Genomic DNA, 23,730 nt, shown 5'->3' on the forward strand with positions numbered 1-23,730 from the left:
TAAGATACATTTTAAGAGTTACTATACTCACCTTATATGCTTATAGTTTATATAATCATATAAAATATACATAGCTTCTATGCTATCTTAAAAATAAACTATTTTTTCTTTATTTTCTTCCTTCCTTTATTTCCAATTACATTTAGGATGTTAATTTACTGGTTCCAATCTTTACTCTTTGACTGAGTAAATTCATAGACAACTAGGTAAACACATTTTTAGACCAATGTGTTGGACTTCTCTCTTACTCTCTCTTGCCCATACAGTCCCTAGGAATTCATCTAAGAATAAGAGAGGATATTATAGGAAAAAAAGCTCACATCTTACTAAAAATTATAGAACCTGTTTCTAAAATATTTGCAGGTTATCAACTTAAGTTTTATTCAGAAGTGTTTCCACTTAAAAAAAAAAAGGGGTGGGGGAGGGAAGGATTAAGATTATGACCTCTGCTTTATTAATATTAATATTAATAAAGCATATTAATATTTAAAGCATAAAAAATAAAGCATATTAATATAATATTTGCATGATTACAATTAACACATATGCCTTTTGTTTTATTAAATCTTTATGCATAACTGAAAAATAATCTTACTTTTTGTTAGGCAATGTTAGACTATTACTACTACAAAGTCCTTGCTGTCTAACAACTACTCCTTATTTCAAATGAAGTTAATTTGATTAGATTTAATATCCACTAAACTTTAGTATCCATTACAGCTATATCATCTCTAAACCAAATCAAACTTCTCTCTTCAACTGGCAGTGACTGGCAACTGTCAAGATATGAAAAGTTCACACTTCTAATGACAGCTTTATCTGCTCTAACAAACTCCTTTTCCTATACTATCAACAATTAGCACCAATCTTTTCAAAATCTAGTAATTCGTTAAAAATGACAAGAACACAAAGACAGTTCAAGTGAGAAAAACTATGCTTGGAGGACATTGGAGTACACTATTACTCTGTAGCGAATGGAATGCTATTTTTCCAGCAGTTCAAGGACTATATATATCACATAACACATTAACAAGTCAGACAGGTGCTTCTTAGTGGGAAATTGAAAGTAAAATACTTAACACCTACTTTTATTTCAGTTGGTGCTACAATGTGGAGATAAACTCTTCTCATAATTAACAAAAGGAGCTAAATAGATGGCAATAATAAATGGAAAAGCACCTCTTTCTTTTGTAACTGTCGAAGCATTTAGGTGTCCTTCAAATCCTGCCAGTAGCTATTTGTATCTTTTGGCATCAGAATACCTTCCAAAATTTGGTTTTCAGTTTCTAATATTCTTTCAGAAAATTAGGAAGCATGCAATTTAGATGAAATTTTTACTTTTCGTTGGTTTGTGAGGTATGAAATTAACTTAATCTGAGAATTTGTGTTCCTTGGGTACATATTTTCCCTGTTGCTAATCTAACACTTTTTTTTTTTTTTTTTTTTTTTTTTTTTTAAGGATATTTACATGAAAAGGATACTTCTAACATGCAGTGCAATAAAAGGAGACATTTGTACTCTTTTCTCTCAGCAAGGAGATTACATGAGTTGAAAAAGACAAGCACCAACAAAAGTTTGGCTTGCATATGACATAAGAAGGAAGTTATTTCAATTTTTAAATGAGATGGCTTGGTCTTTGGAACACTCTGTAGTCACAACAACCATGTATAATATGTCTATGTTCACAGTGAGTACACTGCTTAAGATGTTCCAGTGTCATTTCTAGAAATAACAATGATAAATGATGCATCTCTGCTGACAGCTGAAGAAGAGAGACAAATATTTGTATATAAAATGTTCTGTGTATGCACAACCTGTAGTATTACATTATACATCAAATGCTTTGGCCTGAGCTGAACACAGTGTAGCTAGCATTTATTCTGACAGTTGAGTAAATCTGTATTTTTGTACTATAAGAAAACCAATAGCACTTTTGCTATTCACCAGGATCTGGAGAAAAACAGTTATTCGATAGTGGTCAGCATTAACCCTTAGGAAAGACTGTAATTCATTTTAGAGTACACTGGGCATTTGCAGAGAAAACTGTATCAGAAACTATTATCACCAAGGACATAAAACTTCCAACAAACAGAAATAATGAACTAAATCTGTGGAAGAATCACATTGCTCTGCTGTTGCAAAACTGATCACAAAATTTCCACCTCAGGCTGAAAATAAAATGGAAGTGAGGCTGCAATGGGAAGTGAACAAGAGAATGTTTGGGTTAAATATCATAGATTAAGTCAGTAGTTATCTTGAATAAGTGTATACTAAGTGGCTCAAATTATTTTTAAATATTTAAATTTAAATAGATTTTGCTTCAATAGAGAAGATGAGGGAAAGAGATTCAAGAACAATTTAAATCAGATAAAGATATTATATGAGATGCACAAAAAATATTTTAAGTTCATATACGCAATCCACAGAGTATTCAAATTGAAATAACTATACTTTGGTCATGCAACTCATTTATATGATTACTTAAAGCTTATGCAAAATACACAGCTGTACTTGAGGATAAAAAATAAGCTGGAAAATGTCAAGACAGCCTCTGTCAGATAATTGTAGGTCTGTAGCTTAATGAGTAGAATGCAAAATTCAGAGCACCAAATTAAAATAAATCATATGCTTTTGTGTTTGAAAAGCTATATAAAGTTTTGATGCTATCACAAGAGAAAAAGAACACTTCTACTTCATTAGCAAAACATATACCTACACCAGTAACAACAGAAGGAATACTAACCACATATTTCAAATACAACAGAAAAATATGAAAGCACAATACATTTTTTTCATTAAAGAACAATTTTCTTGTATATAAATTGGAATTTTGTATTTATACAATCATGAAGAATCTTTTCTGTAGATATAAGTAACCAGTGCTAATACAAATGAAGCATAGTAAAATCCTATTTTACAAAATACAATAAAATTCTGATTGTATTTCTGATTGTGACAATTGTTTATTTCAAAACCCCTAAATTGGAAGCACTTTTTCTTCCATGACTGTAGATCATTTTCATTAAGTCAACATGAAGTTTTAAGTGTGTGACTGTTTAAAAAAATCATAAATTCAGAAGGACAACACATGTAAGAACACAGGAATCACAGAATCACAGAACTGTATGGGTTGGAAGGGACCTTTAGAGAGAATTAAATCCAACTTCCAGCGAAAGCAGGTTCATTACAGCATGTTGCACAAGTAGACATCTGGAAATGTCTCAAATATCTCCAGAGGAGATTCCACAACCTCTCTGGCAACCTGTTCCAGTGCTCTGTTATTCTGACAGTGAAGTTCTTCCTTGTACTGGTATGGAACTTCCTGTGTTCCAGTTTGTAATGTTCTAGTTAAATGAGGATATACTGACATATTAAATTATCAGTTTACTATTCTAATTGCATTTATGTAAGTAATCAGGATTAATTCTACTAAGAAATAAATTGTGACTATATGCTTGCCTGGTTTTGGCAAGCAGCAGCATTTGGGTTGTTGTTCATATAAGTAGGAACAGATACATAGCTGACAGGTACATAAAAAGGTGTTTTGAGATCACCCCTAATTATATGAACAGATACATAACTGACAGGTACATAAAAAGGTGTTTTGAGAGCACCCCTTTTGTCCCAACTTCTTATTTCATAGAAGGCATGATAGTAATATCACAGTTCTACAAATATAGCTTACATTATGAATTCCTGTGATATTTTTATTAAACAGGAAGTGTCAAAGCAATTGACTCAGTATGGATTCTCAAAAAGTTGTAGAGTAATGTCCACCTTTAAAATCACATTTCACAAAAACTGAAGATTTATTGGCATGGCATTCTCCATAGTAAGTTAGACAAAGCTTTCCTAGTTAGGACAAGGAACTGCATATTTAAAAGAGGAGATAAAATACAACATTCATGTTTCCTGAGAATATCTTCCTCAGCTTCCACAGTTTTAATTATGACTACTCCTTAGTATTTTTAAGCTTTCCAGCTTCTTACCTTTTTGTTGAACCGAATAATAGGATAATCTCTACAAACAGAAAGACAAAATCTTAGTATGAAGAGCCACATAAGAAGATCAATTCAAAAAATGACATAAGACTTGGTGATTCACATCCAAAGAAAAAAAAATAAATTACAGCTCTTCCAGGTCTGGGTATCATTATTAGAGCTTCAAAAAGGAGATTTCCATTTTAAAATATTTGATTCAAAAGACAGTGGGATTTTATGCATTCAGAGTAGCCTTACCCATCTTTTGACAAGTTGATAATCAATTATAGTATTATGAAAAGGAGATACTGAGGCTGTTACTTTTCATCAGCAACATCTGATAATGTCATAAATGATTAATGTCACTGCTTTCCACAGTTTTACATTTTGCACCACAGAACGCAGTCAACAACTCAGTGATGTCTTCACTGTGCCAAACCTGGATCAATCAAAAGTAGTCACACTCTTTGCTGTATGGGCCAGAATTTACTTCTTCAGGGAGAAAAAATATGCTCTTCAAACATTACGAAGCAAATAAACAAATACCACATTCTGATTTACTGAACTGGTTAACTCCTTCCCTACACCATCCCCCCCAAAATAAAATAAAATTGAAGGAAAAATCTTCTAACAGTCTAATCAAATGAGTTACTCAATCAAAATTAAGATTGTTATCATGTGAGTTCCTACATCACTCAGAAACCCAATAGTGATGTTATTTTTGGATATGCTTTGTATACAGACTCAATTGTATTGCTACTTTAAAGAATTCCAAATAATATGTTAAAGTATATCATAAGAGAGTTTTCACTGGCAGCTATTCAAGCATTACTTTACCCTATATGCCATATAGGAATGTATGTCATACGTACAAGCTTATTAAAAATGTATGTATTAGAATTTATTTATACTTATTTCCAAGAAACAACCTGTTGAAATCAGTAGGATTATTCACAAAGCCATAGTTATTGCTCTATTTATAAGTCTGGAGTAGAGCCTTAATTTTTCAATACTAAAATAGAGAATTCTGATTTTTCCTTCAACCCAGAGCTAATTTTTTTTCTTAACTCTAACTTAAAGTGGTACTTCTCAATTCACATAAGTTTAATATAGAATCATAAAATAGTTTGAGTTGAAAAGGACTTTTAAATGTTATCTAGTCCAACTGTCCTGCAATGAACAGGACACTTACAGTTCGATCAGGCTCCTCAGAGCCCCATCCAGCCTCACCTTGCATACCTCCAGAAACAGGGGACCCATCACCTCTCTAAGAAACCGGTTTCAGTGTTCCGTTAATCTTACTGTTATAAACTTCTTCCTTACATTCAATCTAAATCTCCCCTCTTTTAGTTTGAAACCATTTTGCTTTGTTCTATCACAGCAGACCCTGCTAAAGAGTCTATCCCTTTCATCCTTATAGCTCCCCTTTAGATACTGAAAGGTAGCTCTCAGGTTTTCTTGGAACTGCCTGTTCTCCAAGTTGAACAACCCCAGTTCTCTCAATCTGTCCTCATAGGGGTTGTGCCCCATCCCTTGAATCATTCCTGTGGCCCTCCTTCTCAATGAGCTCTAACAGATCCACATCTGCCCTGTACTGAGGACTCCATGTTTGGAAGTAGTACTCCAGGTAAGGCCACACCTGTGCAGAGAAGAGGGACAGGATCACCTCTCTCACCCTGCTGGCCACGCTTCTTTGAATGCAGCCCAGAATACAGCTGTCCTTCTGGAGTGCAAGGGACATTGCTGGCTTGCTTCCAGCTTACCATCCTTTAGTACCACCAAGCCCTTTTCACCACAGCTCTGCTCCATCCTTACATCCCCCAGATGTATTGATTGTGGGGATCGCCATGACCCAGGCGCAATCCCACTGTCAATGTAATTGACAAAGATGTTAAAGAGCGCTGGTCTCAGTACTGACCGTTGAGGGACACCACTTGTCACTGATCTCCACCTGGACACTGAGCCAATGACCACCACGCACTGGGTACAATCTCACAGCTTCTCCCATCACGCAGTTCACTTGTCAAACCCATATATTTCCAATTTGGAGAAAAGGATGTCATGGAAACCCATGTCAAAGGTCTTAAGTCCAGATAGATGACATCAGTGGTTCTTCCCTTGTTCACTGACACAGTCATGTCATCATAAAAATGACAAGTTTGGTCAGGCATGACCTGCCCTTGATGAAGCCATGCTATTTATCCCATATCACCTTCCCCTCTTCCACATGCCTGGCTCATCCTTTCTACCTTTCTTTAAAACAGGTGCTACACTGTGCTTTTTCCAGTTGCAAGGTACTAGTGATCAACTTTAATATAAAAAGCAACATCACAACTAACTTTTGCAATTATTTTAAATTATCTGAAATTATCTATATAAATTGTAAATAATAATTAGGGTAAATATTTAAAAACGAAGTCTGTTATTGCTTATTATTATGGATATTTGATTCAATCTTATTAATTCTAAAAGCAGGTTCAGATTGACAGTGCTGTTTGCTAACTTGCTTCTAACATAAATAACATATCAAGCATATAAAACACCTGTTTGGACCTGAATAATTGGTAGTTAAAGCATGAACTAAACTGTTAATATGCATTATCACTATGAGTGCATCAGGAATAGGAAGAGACAGAGATAGGAAAAAATTAGAATTATTCTTTCTTTCTATGGCTTAAGAAAGAAGTAAGGTATTTGATAAAAAAGAGAAGCCAGGTGCAAAGTGAGAAAATAACCATATATTTTAGTAACTAACAGGATTTCATCAGGTGAGTTTGTTTGATATTTCTTTCCAGAAGCTTTAATATGCATTCTAAGATCATTGTTTAGAAATCTTAATTTTTTTAAGAGCATAAAGAATAAGAGTTTTGCTTGTTTGACTTCATTAATATTCCTCACATAGACAGTAATACAAAAACGCTTTGTGAATTATACAAAAAATATGACAAATAAAAAATACATCTGGATCACAAACCAAAATCTTTTTCAATATTTAAATACAATTCTCAATATTTATGTAACTGTTTTGGTTTTTTTTTTTCCTGAATTTATCTAAGATCCATTTGCGTCTTTTACCATATTTCTATAGTTATGGATCTATAGGTATAGCACTGCGATAGGCTCCCCAAGGAGGTGGTTGAGTCACCAGCCATAGATATATTTAAAAACTGTTTGGATGTGGTGCTCAGGGACATGATTTAGCAGAGGGTTGTTAGAGTTAGCGTAGTATGGTTGGGTTGCAGTTGGACTTGATCATCTTTAAGGTCTTTTCAAACATGAGCAATTCTATGGTCTTAAAGCTCTGTAGAAGAAATTTTTCCACATGGAAAATTGTCAAATTAGTATTACTGGATTCTCTATAATCAGTACAAAAAGAAAAAAAAAAAGAAGAAGAAAAAAAAGAGAGAGAAAATAAATGAACATCTCAGTCCCAAGAGATAAAATTATAATAAATTCTAAATGCTAGGAACATCTGCAGAATTACTGAGGAGAGTCACAAAAGAAGATTCATATGTTCCACAAAATTAAAAACAGACAAAATTAAAAGAAAGGTAACTCAAATGTTATATGGGACCTCCAAATTTCTTCTGCTGGTTTGATAGTCTATAGGTCTGGTACGTTTTGGATGACTTTACATTCAAGAACTAGTCCTCAAAAAACAATGCAATAAGTATATTAATTATAACATACATTGAAATGAAAGATTTCAGAAAAATCAAGATACATCAATTATCAATGACATACAATTCACAGCCTCCTGTTGTGTCACCTGTTCTTACCATTCAACATTTTAGTGCAGTTTGACATTCAAAGGAGAGTATTACAGATATTTATTTGATCTATTGTGACACTTGGATCTATTTGACATGAAACTAAGTATTTGCTTATGCTACAAGTGTAGAGTTTTTTGCAGATTTTTATTTATTTATTTTTAAAAGCAGACTGTCATTCTCCTGGGTCTAATCTTTTAGGAGAAAGATTATTGAAGTCAATGAAAGCTTGAAAGTCACCTTAAATGATGGCAGATCTCTCGCTGTAGAAGGGTTTATATTTTTCAGTCTTTTGATCATTTTAATCAGGAGTTATGCTTGCACAAACTAGTCACATCCATAGTGTTCTGAGGATACAGAAAAAACTTCAATTTTGAAAATAAATGGAAGTCTCCTCTGCCTTGAAAGCAAAATAGGAAGAAAGCTCTATGCTCTACCTAATTTGTTTATGTGAAGAATGTATTCACTTCTTTGTTCCCCCTTAAGCAGAGATTTAAATAATTTTCCATGCTGTCGCAGAACACACAGAATAAAGTACCTATTCACGTGACTCGCTGTTCATCAGTCTCAGAGCACAGAAGACTGCATCTGGCTGTGGCAGCAAACGTCATCCTTTCCAGCTCAAGAACTTAGCATTTCCTCAGGTCAACCGCATAAATAAAAGTATCCTGAATATCCTGCTTATACCAAGGTATTTTTGAAGAGGCCTGAGGATGACTGGGTATGTCTTGAGGATATTGCAATTATTGCTATGTGATTTAACAACACAAAGGCAAAAACAATCAATACAGGTAAACAATTTGGCCTCAGAAGCATGGAGCTACGTAGTAATTTAGAGAGGACCTGTCAGTGATCTGTCCATATCTGAAAGTTATCAGGAATGCAGTTAATCCTTGGAAAGTTTGGCAAGTAACCTAATGCGATTTACTCAAAATCAATTAGAAGTTAATTAGTCATTAAGTTGGAGAGAAAGATACTTTTGAGAGCAGAAGTGCTGAAGTTTACAATAAAGTAAGATAGGTTGCGAGTCAGAAGTTAGCCAAGGAGCTGGTTCACAGACCAAACTGTTGTAATATTTCCTCCACTTATCCATAAAATGCTATCCCCTTATTAAACATATATTTATTAAGCTAAGCTTCCTTAGTTAAGAACCACAAAATTTATGAATTACAAAAGAATTCAAAGCTTCTGATCTCCGGAGGAGTATGAGCTTCATCTTTTCTTCTTGACACTTTCTCCTTACAGAAATAAATTCTGCTTACAGACCATTTCTACTCCTTTCCTTACAAGAAGAAGGTTATAAAACATGGGCTCGAAGAAACTCCAAAAAATTGTGCAGGCTTTCCCACATGTCAAAAATACACTTAATTTCTAAGGGACTCTAGCTCTAGCCCAGACACCGGAGAAAAATAACAGCTTTTAAAAAGCAGATGCAAAGTTATGTGCTTTAAAGCATGTAAAGCAAAAACTAAAAATTACAGTTTTGCATTTGCTAAACATGTTTCAATTTTCCACTAAAAAAAAAAAAAAAAAAGACCAGCAGAGCAGGTGAATTTTGAAGAAAATAAAAAGAAGTCAAAGAAATATCAAAATAGAAGTATCTTGAATAAGGCCACAATTCAAAGCTGCTAAAATGAAATTGTTCCACAAGAAGACATCAAAATTGCCTACAGCACTGGCAATCCATCTGGCTTCTTACATACTTATATATTCCCTTTCACACCTCCATAGTAACCCACTGCAGGGCTTATGTCTCCCTAAGCTCGTAGTTGTTTCACTATTTGGCCTATTATAACCAGACGGTTTTCAAGTTTCAACTTGCACAGATACCCAGCTCCTGGTTTACTTCAAAATATGAACTATCAAAACTGGATAAGTAGTTACCACCATTCTCCACAGATAAGCACTGGTTTTCCATAAATAAAGATTTTCTGCTCCTAACTTTTCCCTTTGAAATTATCTACTTAGATGATAAGAAGAGTACTCACCACAGAGACCACAGAAATATTCAGACAGATAATTTCAACTTTTATTCCACTGCCACTTCTGAACATTAAACTGCGAGACTATCTGATACAATTTTTTTTTTTTTTATGATAATCAATGGCTTTGACTAACAGTAACTTCAGAGCTCTGTATCAGTTAAAATAGTAAAATAATCACAGAAGTTCTCTTTAGAGTCACTGATTTCGAGGATTCTTGAGAAACGATCTATCTTAGCAATGCACCTCATTCAGAATGTAAGCAAAATGGGTTGAAATGTTTGGTGTTTTTTCTTCTTTTATCTGAAATGTTCACATTTGGAATGGCACTGAAACCAAAGCTCAGGGAATAATTTAATCACATGCTTTTGTTAGAAAATCAAACTAACAAAAGATGAAATTGATTAAATTTTAGAAACTACGGAAAATTAAGGCTATTCAAAATAATTTGGGCATATACCTCTTGAGAAAAAAAAATGTCAGCTTATGAAAAATCTCTGTTGCTTGGAGACTCTAAATATCTAGCTGACAAATGTACTTCTGCTGTTTTAAAAAGAAAATGGTTGATTAAAGAACAAATGTGTACTAATTAGTATATCTAGAAGCTAATTCAGAAAACAGGTAAATTCAAGACTGATAACTACCCAAAATCTGGACCAGTGGCATGCTAGCTACTGCTTTAGTTTTCTTTAGAGCAGATTTTCCAGCTCTTAATTCTAACCCCAGTAAGCTACCACTTAATCATATAAAAAGGTCATGCTCTTCTCCTCCCAGATAAAAAGTTCTCTCTTTTTCTTTTTCACCTTTTTTTATAGGGCATAGATTTATCCTAGGAAGTAAAATATCAGAATCTACAAAGAAATTTTTGTAATACCTTATACAGCTGTAAGGTATTGATGAATTTTAGCTATCTCAGAACCACGAAATGGTAAGAACCTTGCCTTCAGGTTACCATCCTTATCCTCTGTACCTCTGAGTATCTTTGGTAATGAAACAGTTTAATACTAAGAGATTCTTTCCCAGAGCACATCATTTTTTAAAGCCAAGATGTATATAGTAACAGGATTCAATTTCTTGAACCTGATCTGGAATCCAGAACCCACTAATAGATATCTATTCTGCATTATGTAAAGATAGGTACTAATATGGCTGACAAAAAAATCCCCTTTCACTCTTGGCCAAATACATTAACATTAAGATACTAAATTTTAGTGTACACTTTAAGTGAGAACATGCGCATCATCACTTACTAAACCTCAGCTAATAGGCAGTAACTCAAAAAGCATATAGGAGTGCTATTAATTTTAATCATCTGCCCATACCTTGCATAAGTTTTCAGATGAGGTACAGCTCACTCAGCTTGTAAAAGGCCAACCTATGTAAGTATAAGAAATTTCTGGTACCTCATGGAGCGGGTAAATTTTTCTGTTGAAAAGTCAATGAAAAGAGACTAGTGAAAACCAACAACATCTCTATTAAATACATGAATTGCCACAGATGTTTGTTAACCACTGGAGTGGTCATAGACACTTGCCAACTACATGAACAGAAGCATTCACAAATGATTTCAATACATTAATTCTTTTTCATTTACTCTTATTGATGCAAGGGTACTTCAAAAAAGGTTAGAGATTTACACAGATGATTTGTCTAAGAAGTGCTGAACAAAGTCATTCTAATGGCATGGAGACTAAAGCAATTTTTTTTGTTAATAGAAATGATACCATTTCTATGCTAAGAACCATAGAATATAACTATATGATGACATGAAAGATGGACTTTGATAAAAGGGTTATCTGTTCTAGTATGAACAGATATAAAGAGCATGACAAATTGACCATAAAATTCAGTTCCTTCGGGGCACTAGCCTGGAGCAACTTCACAAAAAAATCATTGCATTATATTGTATTACTCACAGTCAGCATAAGTAAAAATAGCATAAATTGTACTCTTCTACTGCATCCTTTCTTCATAGAGAGATAACTGATCGATCTTATAAAGACTGAACAATATAAATCTGCTTAGTTCAGAGTATTTTTGAAAGATTCTTGAATAGGTCGAATGACTTAGATACAGGCTCTCTGCCTGGACACAAAGGACCTCCCATATGAGAAGCAGTAAAGACTTATCACAGATAAACACCTAGATAAAATCTTTCAAGTAAACCTGTGAGAGAAGCAATTGTTGATCTGGGAATGCATCTACAGCTGTAATACATCCTGACGTCATATTGCTTTGAATTAAAGTTCTCAACCATTCCCATGAAACCAACTAACAAGACGTGTCACACATAACTGTATTTTTCTACAAAGAAAGGTTTCTTGTGCAACCTCACCCACATGAAAACATTTACTCTTAGCCAGCAACTGCTTCTTAGTTAATATACATCTAAATCATATGAAATGCATAATCTTCACATGAAGTACATAAATAGATATATAGAGAGACGGATATTCACTATATTTAATCTCATCATCTATGAAAAGGACTCAGATCCATGAGGGAGATGTGTTAAAGCTTTGATTTTGTGGAAAGCATTTTCATTTTTGCAATACTGATCTTTTTACACACTCATTATTATTTATACTGTTTCACTAAAGGAAGTGAAAGTAACCTGATCGGAAATGTTCAGTATAAGGTATGTCTATAAGCTATTAGTGTTATCCCAGAGTCAGCAGCAGCAAACATGAAACAGCAACTGCACTTAAAAGCAGTTTCCTTGAGAAGGAAAAGAAGAGAATGGCAGGTAAACTCTCTGGAGAATAAACATTTGATGGAACATCTAGAAAGAACAGAGAAGGAGAAATAGAAAATACATATGGAAAGAGCAATCTTTAACTGGACTTCAAAATAAATCCTGGAAAAAGTGGGCTTATTGAAAACATCCATAAACATTCTTTGCCCTGAACTACTAGCAGAAAAAGTCCAGGAGGGTCTCCATATCAGAAGCATCAGTGCAAATCAACTGATTACACTATTATTGGGAACATCAGAAGTTACATAAATCAGAGCTGTAGAAAGAAATTTCTTACTCCTAGCAATGGAGATAACATCCCAATAACATGCTAGAAAATTTTTTTTGCAACATTCTCTTCCCATCACAATAGGGCGAAATCTCCCAAAGTAAAGGAATACAACTGAGAAAACTCAGCATTGTACAACTCTGCACAACACTGCACAACTCATCAAATCATTATGCATATAGCTTCAGTTATTGACGTTTCCACTACATCTCTCTCATATAGTAAAATATACTCCTCATTTAAACATTTTGTTATTCACCAAGTTTCAATCGTATACCTGATACCTCTGAAGATAGTAAAAAGCAAAACTTTTCACTTTATGAAGAAAACTTTTTCAAGTTTTCTTAACTGGCAAATTCTATGGTTCTGAACAATGTAAATGTTACCACCGTTTCTCTTCAGTACTGCTCTTTCAGTAATCCTTGTTGTCTCTGCATCGACAGAGAAATCTTCTGATCACCGTTTATTATCTACTCCTTACAAGCCAACTCCCTAATTAGAGTATGCAACTCAAGAAAAGCAGCTCTCGCAAGAGTATTCAAAAAGCTGGATAGACAACTCTTGACAAATGAAACATTGAAATCTCAGCATGCTCATGTTTTAAGCTGGAAAAATGCTCAACTTTGAAAACATTCTAATACACTATGCTTCTCTTCCATAGTCCGTTAATCTAGACAGTTTTGTTTACACTTGTTACACAGAAACATCACACTGCACGCATGTGGTCTGGCACATAGTAGGTAACATAGGAAAGATCTACCCTCTGTGTTTTCTCCAAGCTGGCTGCTATCCAAATCCAGAACCTGCATAGTTGGTTTTGTCATGATGAGATGCAAAAAAGTTGGTTGGTCACAGCATACAGTAACATCAGTGCATCAGTTTCAGACCAAAGAGGCCTCAATTCTGGTTAGTCTGCAAAGCAGATAGAACTAGAGTTCATCTGTATCCTTCCACCTTGAAATATCCTCTTATGGCATAGATGGTCTGCAGATGCTGCCTGTACTTTTAGCTGATGCTAAAGATCCCAAAGAATTTTCAAATCATAGTACAAAACATTTTCCTGGATCATTGCATAATAGGCCTTTTTTTCCAATGTGGAACTAAGCCCTTACCCTTTCAATGTATTTGGATTCCTAAATCCCATTTTAGTTCCTTCTGAGCCAAGTCTTAGCTTTGAAAGATCCATTTCATCTCACTAGAATGCCTCTCCTTCAGGATATGAATGATCTTTTTTAAAAAAAGATTTTTATAAAGGAACTTTACAATCCATCTTAAGGAACTCTAAGGAAATCCATCTCCAGTGTCTGTGCAAGGGATCAGGCAGGCTTCCCACCTCACTACGACTCCTTCAACTCCTTCTCATTCCTCTCCTGATTTATACTGTGACTAATATTTCTTCTGCAGGACTTTCTGTGACCCTCTAACTGTCCTATCCAGAGTCCTACCTGAATAGCACAAGAAACATTAGAAACTCCCAAGTTACTTGCCAATGTTTTTTCCTTAAAGGGTGACATATAATGAGAAGGTGTCTTAGCACACACTATGATGAGTACTATGTTATATAGGGAGAAGAAAAATCCCATACAAATATTTCAAAAATTAACAGTAGGTCTCAATAGAAGCTATAGCATCTGGAATTAATTTAGAGTGATGTAAAGCAAAGTTAATCTCTTTTAATCATTTGAATACAGTAAATGAAGCAGCAGAACTTCATTATTTGTTATGTAAAATTAAGGGTTTATCCGATGCAATGTAGCTTGCAGCTATGCTGTCAAAATAACAAATACTTTCAAAATAGTAGATGCCATCTTTTTGTCACTCAAATACTGCAGGAGAGCTTGGCTTCTTCTGTATGTAACTAGACTCTTAATTCTCCTATGAAAATATAGTCTAAAATATTTGCTTGGATTTAAATAAGCTAACTTCATTCGGCATTCCTTATTTGTTCTTTTAATCATAAAAATGCCTATCAAACTCAATGGGAGTTAGAGTGAATGAAGATTGCTGATCACACTCCTTGGAGACCATAAAAAAATAGTCTCTACAAAGAATTATTACAGGTTATGCTCTGCTGAAAAGCTAAGTGAAAAGATTTTTTTCTACAATTATAAAATGTAAAATGTCTTACAAACAAGTGTACGTAGCAAAAACCTTCAAAAGGAAAAAAAAAAGCCCACTTAATTACTTGTAACAGAAAAAAAAAAGCATGGACACATTTTTTATTTTAAAACACCATTTTTAAGGCAGTACACTGTATTTATTTATTTATTTATTTACTTTTTAACTTGCAAGCCTTCCAAACTGTTTGAAAGTTAGAAGAAGGTGGAACAAATCAGAATAACACTGAATCTTTTTTGAGTAGAAGCAACTCTGTGCTTCTACTTACTCTACAAAATACGGCTCCAAAAGTTCAATCCTGGACTACTGTAGCAATTTTTTTTTTTTAGTTTATACATTCTAAATGGAGTACTGAACTAAGATAATATTATAAATTCACTATTCACATATTTAAAATTTGTTACTGACATTAGTGATAAATAATTTTATGCCATAGTTAGCACTGGATAAAATTTTTCAGGAAATTACAGGAATATCTATCACGTAAAGAGCATTAATGCTTCAAGAGAGACTAAAAAATTAATCATATTACATTTCAAAAACTATGTTCATATATATTTGTGCACACATACTATTCAGATGTGTTGTAATTATGTCAGAGAACCAAATTTTAGGTACCTGAATTCAGTCAACCTAACCTTGACCTCCTGCAGAAGGACTGAATGGACTTCCAGATTTGCTAAGCAGCTCTATTTTCCAAATCAATGCTGAGCTATTGTAGCCAACAAAAATAAATTACCATATCCAATATGGAAGAGGATATTACTTCCTAGACCAAAAAAAAAAATAAAATAAAATAAAAAAAAATCCACATGCAGAACTTATAAATTCCTTTTGAGACTTAAATTCTTCCACAACTAATTTAAGATTTAAGTAAGGAGCTTTACTTCCCTATGCAACTTCTTATGAGTAAGGGCCATTTTTAGATTATGATCTATGCTAGATTACCGTGAATCATTTATCTTTCTTATTAAAATGACACAAATAAAATATAAGTAAAGCATCAAGCAGCTACTACAGTCTTCTGAGAGCAGAAAAAGTGCAGCTGGTAATTTCTAGTCATGTGCATGCAAACAAAAATAATACAGAGTATAATTTGTTCCTTGATTAATGAGATCACATACTGCCAATGCTTTAAGCTACAGCTCTTGGGCAACTGGGATTCAAAAGAGCAGAGTTGCTGACAAGTGTGACTAGAGGCAATGTGATTTCTATAAATATGAAATAGTGCTGAGCTACATCTATCAGCAGTAATCTCTGCTTGGATATTTCAAAATGTCCAGGAGTATACTAATAATTGTGAAGAAAACAAACAAAAAACAATGAAACTCTTCATTTAAAAAGAAAAAGCTCCACAAAGCAACAACAACAAAAAACACTAAACCAAATACCACCATATATTACACTAAGAACTATTTTGTGCATATTATACTACAGGTCTAATAAGTAGAGAAGCATTGCCCTGCTTACCCTCTCTAAAAAGAGATAATTTCTACAGAATTACAGAATTGTAGATGTTGAGTTTTTTTTTGTTTTTTTTTTTTTAATTTTTTTTTTAATTTTTTTTTTTTAAATCTCTATCTAAATAACAAAAATATTAAAGATTACATTTGCTGCTGATGAACAGCATGATTAGAAGTTCAGATATATAGCATCCAGTAATCCTTTAATGATTATTAACATTTATAATCACATTCATTCTTCTTTATGTATGTCATGCATGTGTATCATCTTTCGGACACAGACTTTAGACTGTATGATTCACCCTCTAGAAAGATCATTCTCTAAGACAAATATACATTCATTATCCATTCTGCATTATCCAAAACAATTTTTATGAGATCAGAGATTTGGAGAAAATTCTAACAATGGCACAGTACTAATTTAAAGAAGAAAAAAAAAAAAAAAAAAAAAAAAAAAAGAGCTATCCTGTAATCCTGTATACATATTGAATAAATGCACACATTAACTGCCACACAAAACTAACTATAGAAAGTGCTTGCATACACACTCAAATTAAAACCTGAAGCAAATATGCTTGCTATTATGCTAAGGATATTGTGTGTGTGTGTGTTATTGTGCTAAAGTCATTTACAAAACTTTGGGATTTTCTCAACAAATGTGCTTAGCTTTCATTCAAGTAAATAGTCAGAAAGAAACACAAAGGAAATGCATTTAATGGTAATTTAAGCAGAGAAGGTTAGTGAAATATAGTGGTCAAAGTCTCAAAGACTGATAGACTTTGTTGTATAGAGAAGTAAAAAGAAATAATTAAATGTTATTACATTTTATGACAGGAGATATGGTTATATTGAAAATTCAATCAGGTTTCTTTCTCAGTCTAATAATGAGAATTTTAACATCTTCCTGCTGAAATACAGTGAAGCATAGTATTCCATTCAGCAAACAGACTAAAGCTAGATTCTAATTCTGTCTGGTTGAGCACAAATGGAAATATCTAAACTGATGCACAATATTCATTTTTCTGCACATACCATACAGAATAAATTAAAAGTAACATTAAAAATTGATTAATCAAAAATGACACTTTCTTTTTTAAAAAAATTCTTGTGCTTTTCTTTTTATAGTCCCACACATTAACTTACCCAACAGCATTGCACTCACTGCTAATGAAAAGAAAGCAGGCAGTACAAATCTTCTTAAGCCTCCCGTGGCAAGAAAACTATTACAGAAATGAATAGAAGAAAGTCTCTGGAGCCTTTCCCTTGCCTGCTTGTTTTACAAAAGGCAGTTAAGATCACACTGAGAAGTGTCAATGCCAAATAAACCACTAGCAATTTGGTTTATACCCTTTGGGTAGTTAGTCCTTCATAGACTATGGCTCGACTTTGTCCAAAAAAACAGTATGTGAGGAATAACGCAGAATCTACAAGAGGCTGCAGCCAAGCTTAAACATGTAGACAAAGGAGCAGTTTGCTTCTCAAGGTTTGCAAATGAGGGCTTGTCACAGGACATTAATTCAAGCAAGCTGATGTTACATCAAACTCATGCATCTAAACACAGTTAATCTGCTGCTTTTCACGTTGTGATCTAAGAGGAATTCAGCTGCAGCACACTGGAGCCTGTGAGTTCAGTGCCGCTTGAAAACGCGAGAGCTCTCCGCTCTCCCCTTTCACATTAAAATGTATGTTTGGCATCCAGAAAACCGCGTAGCAAATTGTGTTTTTCCCAAGCTTTATTATAAGATACAATTGGCATCTACTATTGCACAGTGCCTTTGTTATAGCTGCACTTAATGGAAAGGAGGTCTAAAATGATAAAATACAGAAGGTATTCTCTAAAGCTATCACAAACAGAAGGGGGAGAGCTTGTCAAGAACTAGACAACATTTGATTTTAATGGCTGCTTCAGGAGATGAGTAGAAGAAATTGTCGTGAATCTGTATTTTTTTCCATAACCTTGCATTCTCTGAAGACAGTGATAAAAAAAAATTTTAATGTGGAATTGCCATTTATCTTCAGCATTTTTTAGTATGGAAATATGAGCTTTTTTTTTTTTTTATGTCCTCTCGAGCTACACCTTTAAATGAATGATAATTAAAAAAAATCTGAAATATTCATTGTAGTGCATGAGGATTTCCTTTATTAAGAGGACTTTACTTGCTATCCATCAAAATAAAGGCTCTGTACTCAAAAACTAAATAAGTAACTGTAAATATGAATGTATATGCTATGTATATAGTCTTAACTTGTAAATGATGTTAATAACCTCATTCCATCCACTTTCTTTTCAGAGATGCTTATGCTTCCTCGTATTCCCACTTTTGAACCAAATACCAAGTTGTGACCTTGCCAGTCCAAGCAATTTTAAGCTGGGAAGTTAAGCAGAACATATAGAAACTTGGCTAGCATTAAATGACCTGGACCAAAGACAATACTCTGAAGTAGTTTTCTTTTCAATTTATCATAAAATGTACTAAAAATTTCCTAGTTTTACTCTATATGATTTTCCTTTCTTCTCATGCTTCTCTCTCCTGTTACATAACTCTAAGCTATTCCTGTAACACTCACATTCCCTTCTATTGATATTCCATGACTGCTTGTGCAAATATTCATACAACTTTTCACAACGCTCCATTTCTATTCATTCTTTATTATTTCTATATAGCAGGCCTGTGCCTTTATCTGCCACACTGCCTTGTCATTGTTTTATGCATTTATAGAAAAGGAACACGAGAAGTAATTGAGTCAAGCAAGGCAAGTATTCTTTTCTAATCTATCGTTGATCTCTCTGTGGGAATCTTTACAAGTATTCTCATGTAAAATTCTGATGTCATTCCTGAATTTTTCATTTTCAGACAATTGTGTTGCATATGACAAAGCTCAAAAGTAGAAATAAATGACAGTTCTTCCAGTTTTCAAGAACAAAAGCATTACCTAGTTCCTAGCCAAGTAGAAAGAGCGGACTACAGACTGAATACTTATCCAAATGCTGGTCAAAATAACAGTTAGCTCAAGAATACTTTCTGATGACAACTGCAGGATTGCAAATAAGAAAGCCTGTCATCATAAATCAGAGTCATTTGAGTAATTAAGTTTCAGTAATAGTAATTAAGTTTCAGTCCTTGTTTAATATCTTCATAACAGATGAGTGACAGAGCTCATTGCAAAGGAAGTTGAACTATGCTACTACTGTGTATTACACAAAGGACAAAATTCCAACACCTTTGCACTGTTAAAATAACAATTTACTTTAAGCTATCCCAGTCACTTAAGGCCTTTAAAGTAGTCACTTGGAATTATATTTCAGTGGAGGTACAGTAATACAAACTGTCCTTTGTTCTACTTTCTGCAGTGTTCATGCTGAACAATCTATAGAATGCACATTCACAGGAGACATTTGCTAATAAAAACATTGAAGAGAACAGAAAAAAGTAAATCAAGGTAGCTTGACATACCAAATGTAATTAAATCCAAAATACTTTGTACTCTAAGTGGTTTTATGTGGATAAAATATTAATTTAAGGTACAGAAAAAGAATATTCAAGAATACATACTCTGATACTAATTTATTCTGCTGAGCTGTAATTAATCTGGAATTAATCTGGATGTAGATTGTTAAAAAAAAAAAAAAAAAGCCTAGAAATTACAGTTTTCCTAACACAATCCTAAAAACATTCAGGGAGATTTTCTGTACTGTTTCTAGCACATTATAGTTTTCCAAAAGGAATGCAAAAGGGACTCATTCTTCCAAAAAACATACAAACAAAAATACCAATAAACAGCAAAGATTACCTAATGCTCTTTCCATTCACCTTCCTAGCATTGCATTCACATTTTTAACATTTTCTTTGCACAGTAGAGAACTAAAACTTACTGTTTAGCAGTATTTTTGCTGTAATTCAAAGGATACAAATCCATAGTTCAGCAACTAAAACTTAGCAAACGTAGTAAGTACACTGTCTGAGACTCGCAGTATACCATGAGACAGTGACAATCCATACTGAAGGAACTCCGATATTTTTTGTACCTGATATATGCTAAATTCTATTGGCATGCTAACTATTGTGCTAATAAATTTGCTACTGTATTCTCAATATATCTAGAAAACTTATTTTGTAAGATGTCTCTAGTATGCTAAAAGTAATGGTTGTTTACCTACTACTTTTATTTGCATGTCTATTATCATTTTCTATTAATGATTCTTTAATTATAAACATGCCGAATTTATTTCACTTAACTCTATTTATAGCAAATTCATAATTCTAGTCTACATATTTTATCACATAGAACCATAGAATGTTTCTAGTTGGAAGGGACCTTTAAAGGTCATTCAGTGCAACTCCCCTGCAATGAACAGATCAGATTGCTCAGAGCCTGATCTTAAATCTCTCCAGGGACCAGGCATCCTCTACCTCTCCAGGCAACCTGTTTCAGTGCTTAAGTACAATTATTTCTAAAAACTTTTCCTTAAAGCCAACCTAAATCTCTCCTCCCTTTGTTCTATTGCAACAAACCCCACTAAACAATCTTCCCCTTTCTTTCTTATAGCCTGCCTTTAGGCACTGAAAGGCCACTATCAGGTCTCCCTGGAGCCTTCTCTTCTTCAGTCTGCACTGAACTCTGGCATGGTAAAAACCATTTGAGAATAGTGCAGTCATTAAAATGGTGACACACACTGTCCTTGTTCTGCACTGACAATTCTTCATTATTTCCCCATTACTTACAATATATTCATGTTTTGACCAAATTTTTTAGTAGGCCTGTATATTGAAATATATATATTTAACAAAATAATCGAACAAAGGCAAAGAAGGCCAAATATTGAACTGTATCAAATAGGTGGAAAGTATGAAAGTGATGAAAGCTCCTATTCTCCTTAAGCACATTTATCTGAAGTAACCCAAAAAACCCTTCACAGCCTGCACTAGAGGAAATTAGTGTGAAAAGATCTGCTTTAAAAATGCAAATAACTTAAGCTGGAAGATCATTTTACAAGATGAATCTCATAGGGGATGAATTAAATAAATCTTTCTGTATGTGCAGAACAGTTATTTTTTTAAATATTGAAAATGAAAATAAAGATAAAAAAAAAAAAAAAAAAAGAAATCTATCAGTAGATAGATAAACCATAGCTCTCCAGTGAAGATTTCAAGGAAATAATGAATGGCATCTATTTGAAATTCTTCATAATCTTCCAAGCAATAATCATTAAATGAATAAACAAAATTTCTAGTCACTAGTATTAAACTAATACCTTGTATTATTTTTCAAATGCACTCACTAATTAAACTATTATGACAGGTAAGATTGTTGAATAAAACAGCCTATCTTCTAGTAGAAGACTAAATAAGTTCTCCTGGGTTTTAGCAACCTTGAACTAGAGCAGCTGTTAAAATAGCCAGGCAGGTGAAGCTGATGAAGATGCCATGTGTTTTTCTAAATCACTAAGGCTTACATGCAAAGTTTGGCCCAATATTTACCTATATCTTCTCCATTCTTTCTCACTCTTGGAAGATTTTACTTCAGTTTCAGATCACAAGTGTTGTTACATTACTGAAATAATCTCAAATTATTTTTTCTCAAAACTTACCTACATTTCTTGCATTTTGATTAACCATAGTTCTCTGATTTGCACAAGTTAGTTTTGAAATAAACACATAATGTACCATTCCCTTTTTGTGATTGCCTGAAACCTATCATTAGTCAATCAAAGAATGAGAATCTGCATAATCACTTTGAGGTATTTTTCAGTAACTGCTCTATGAATATTTATTTTTCCTTCACTATTCAAATTTCACAAACATATTCCTAAGGTTCTAATTGGATCTGTTGTTCAGAATTTTAAAGCTCTTATCCATGATACCATGCAAAATTACATATTACTCAGTAAGTATAAGTTCTAGAATGGGAAACATGGGATAAGACAAGGTAAAAATAAAAGGAAACTAAAAAAGAAATAAAGAAAAAAAAAAAAGAAAAAAAAAAGAAAAAAAAAAAAGAAAAACAACAAGGGTTTCCATAGTAAAATGTTAGAAAATTCAGTGGACACAATCAGGGTCTTCTTCACAACAGATAAATAACAAACATAATGCCTGCACAACGGCCATTGGTGCACATGAAAGAATACTATGTGTCTTGCATCATTCTAACGCTGACTCTTCTTATGAGCAACAACAACAACAAAAAAAACAAACTATTACCTGTTACGAAAAGGAAGTAAAATCCTTAATATTAAATTGGACTATGTCTAATAAATAAGAAAATGCCATTCTAAAATTTCTTTTTACATACTTTAAAAACATCTGAGGTATCCTTCAGGTCCAAAATGTACACAGCCTTTGCCAATGACTTCAGAAGGAGCACCCTTTCACCCCCTTACTTTCCACAAATCACTCACCTAAATGGCACAGAGCAACAGTCAAATTGTGTTAACATTCTAAATTTAATAGAATGTTTAAAGACAGCAGTACTTGGTATTTCTATGTAATAAAACTATGTTCCTAATGCTGTTTAGTCAGCAATTGCAAGTAATTGTCCTGAATGTGGACATAGACAAGTAGTAGTTAAAAGCATCATTATTAAGTTGTTACATATATTTTACTAAATTTCTATTATCATGATTTCAAATAATTAAAGCATAAATAACATCAAACTCACGTACAGTGTTTGGTCTGTTATTTTTTCAGTTAGATTGTTTGAGTTAGTGGTAAAAAAAATAGATGGGAAACCCTGAATATTAATGCCAGTGCTGATGTCCACAGTGGAAAAGCTGATAAGCCATTAGGATTAACAACTCTAGACCTCTTTTACAGTCAACTCCTACTATATCAACAATATTAACAGTTGAAAGTGTGTGAATCTGGGCATCTTCTTACCAATCTATAAGTATGTGGAGTGCTACACATATGGAAAAACTGCAACAATCTTGCATACAGCAATAATGTTCCAAACATGGTAATTATGTTACTGTGTAGCAATAGCTTCCAAAATGGAAATACTTATAAGATACATATAATGACAAGCATATTCTCAGTTGTATGAGATATCCCGATTTCAGATCTAAGAACAAGCATAATCTATTTTTTCTACGCAGCCACGGACAGTGACACAAAAATCTGAGAGAGCATTTCAGCTTTGTGTCACAACATGCACATACTTCCATACTAACAGCACAAAATGTATCAGGTTATAGTCATGCTGAGCAGTAAATCCAGGTGAAATACCAACAAGATCCCTCTGCCTCGTCTGTTGGTAAGAAAATGATTGAGATCAAATTCAAAGTTTTTCTGAATATGAACACAGAAATGCAATTTACATATCAGCCTTACAGCAAACACATGCTCTCTCTTAGGAGAGCAGAGATGTGCCCAGGAGCATGTCATGATAGGTCATTA

General features: G+C 33.5%; 1 protein-coding gene across 4 annotated transcripts in view; it reads right to left on the reverse strand.

The window, feature by feature from the left end:
• The window catches only part of ZNF385D (zinc finger protein 385D), a 375,527-nt gene that overhangs the window by 214,229 nt on the left and 137,568 nt on the right, over positions 1-23,730 (reverse strand). The window contains exon 2 of one of the 4 annotated variants that reach the window (XM_052692239.1): positions 3,990-4,020. The exons of the other annotated variants lie outside the window; for them this stretch is intronic. Coding sequence (XP_052548199.1) covers positions 3,990-4,020 — 31 coding nt within the window. The remainder of the gene's footprint in view (positions 1-3,989; positions 4,021-23,730) is intronic. 4 annotated transcript variants of the gene reach the window in all.

This window comes from Tympanuchus pallidicinctus, unplaced genomic scaffold (genome assembly GCF_026119805.1).
Source record: "Tympanuchus pallidicinctus isolate F22 unplaced genomic scaffold, pur_lepc_1.0 scaffold3, whole genome shotgun sequence".
Taxonomy (NCBI): Eukaryota; Metazoa; Chordata; class Aves; order Galliformes; family Phasianidae; genus Tympanuchus; species Tympanuchus pallidicinctus.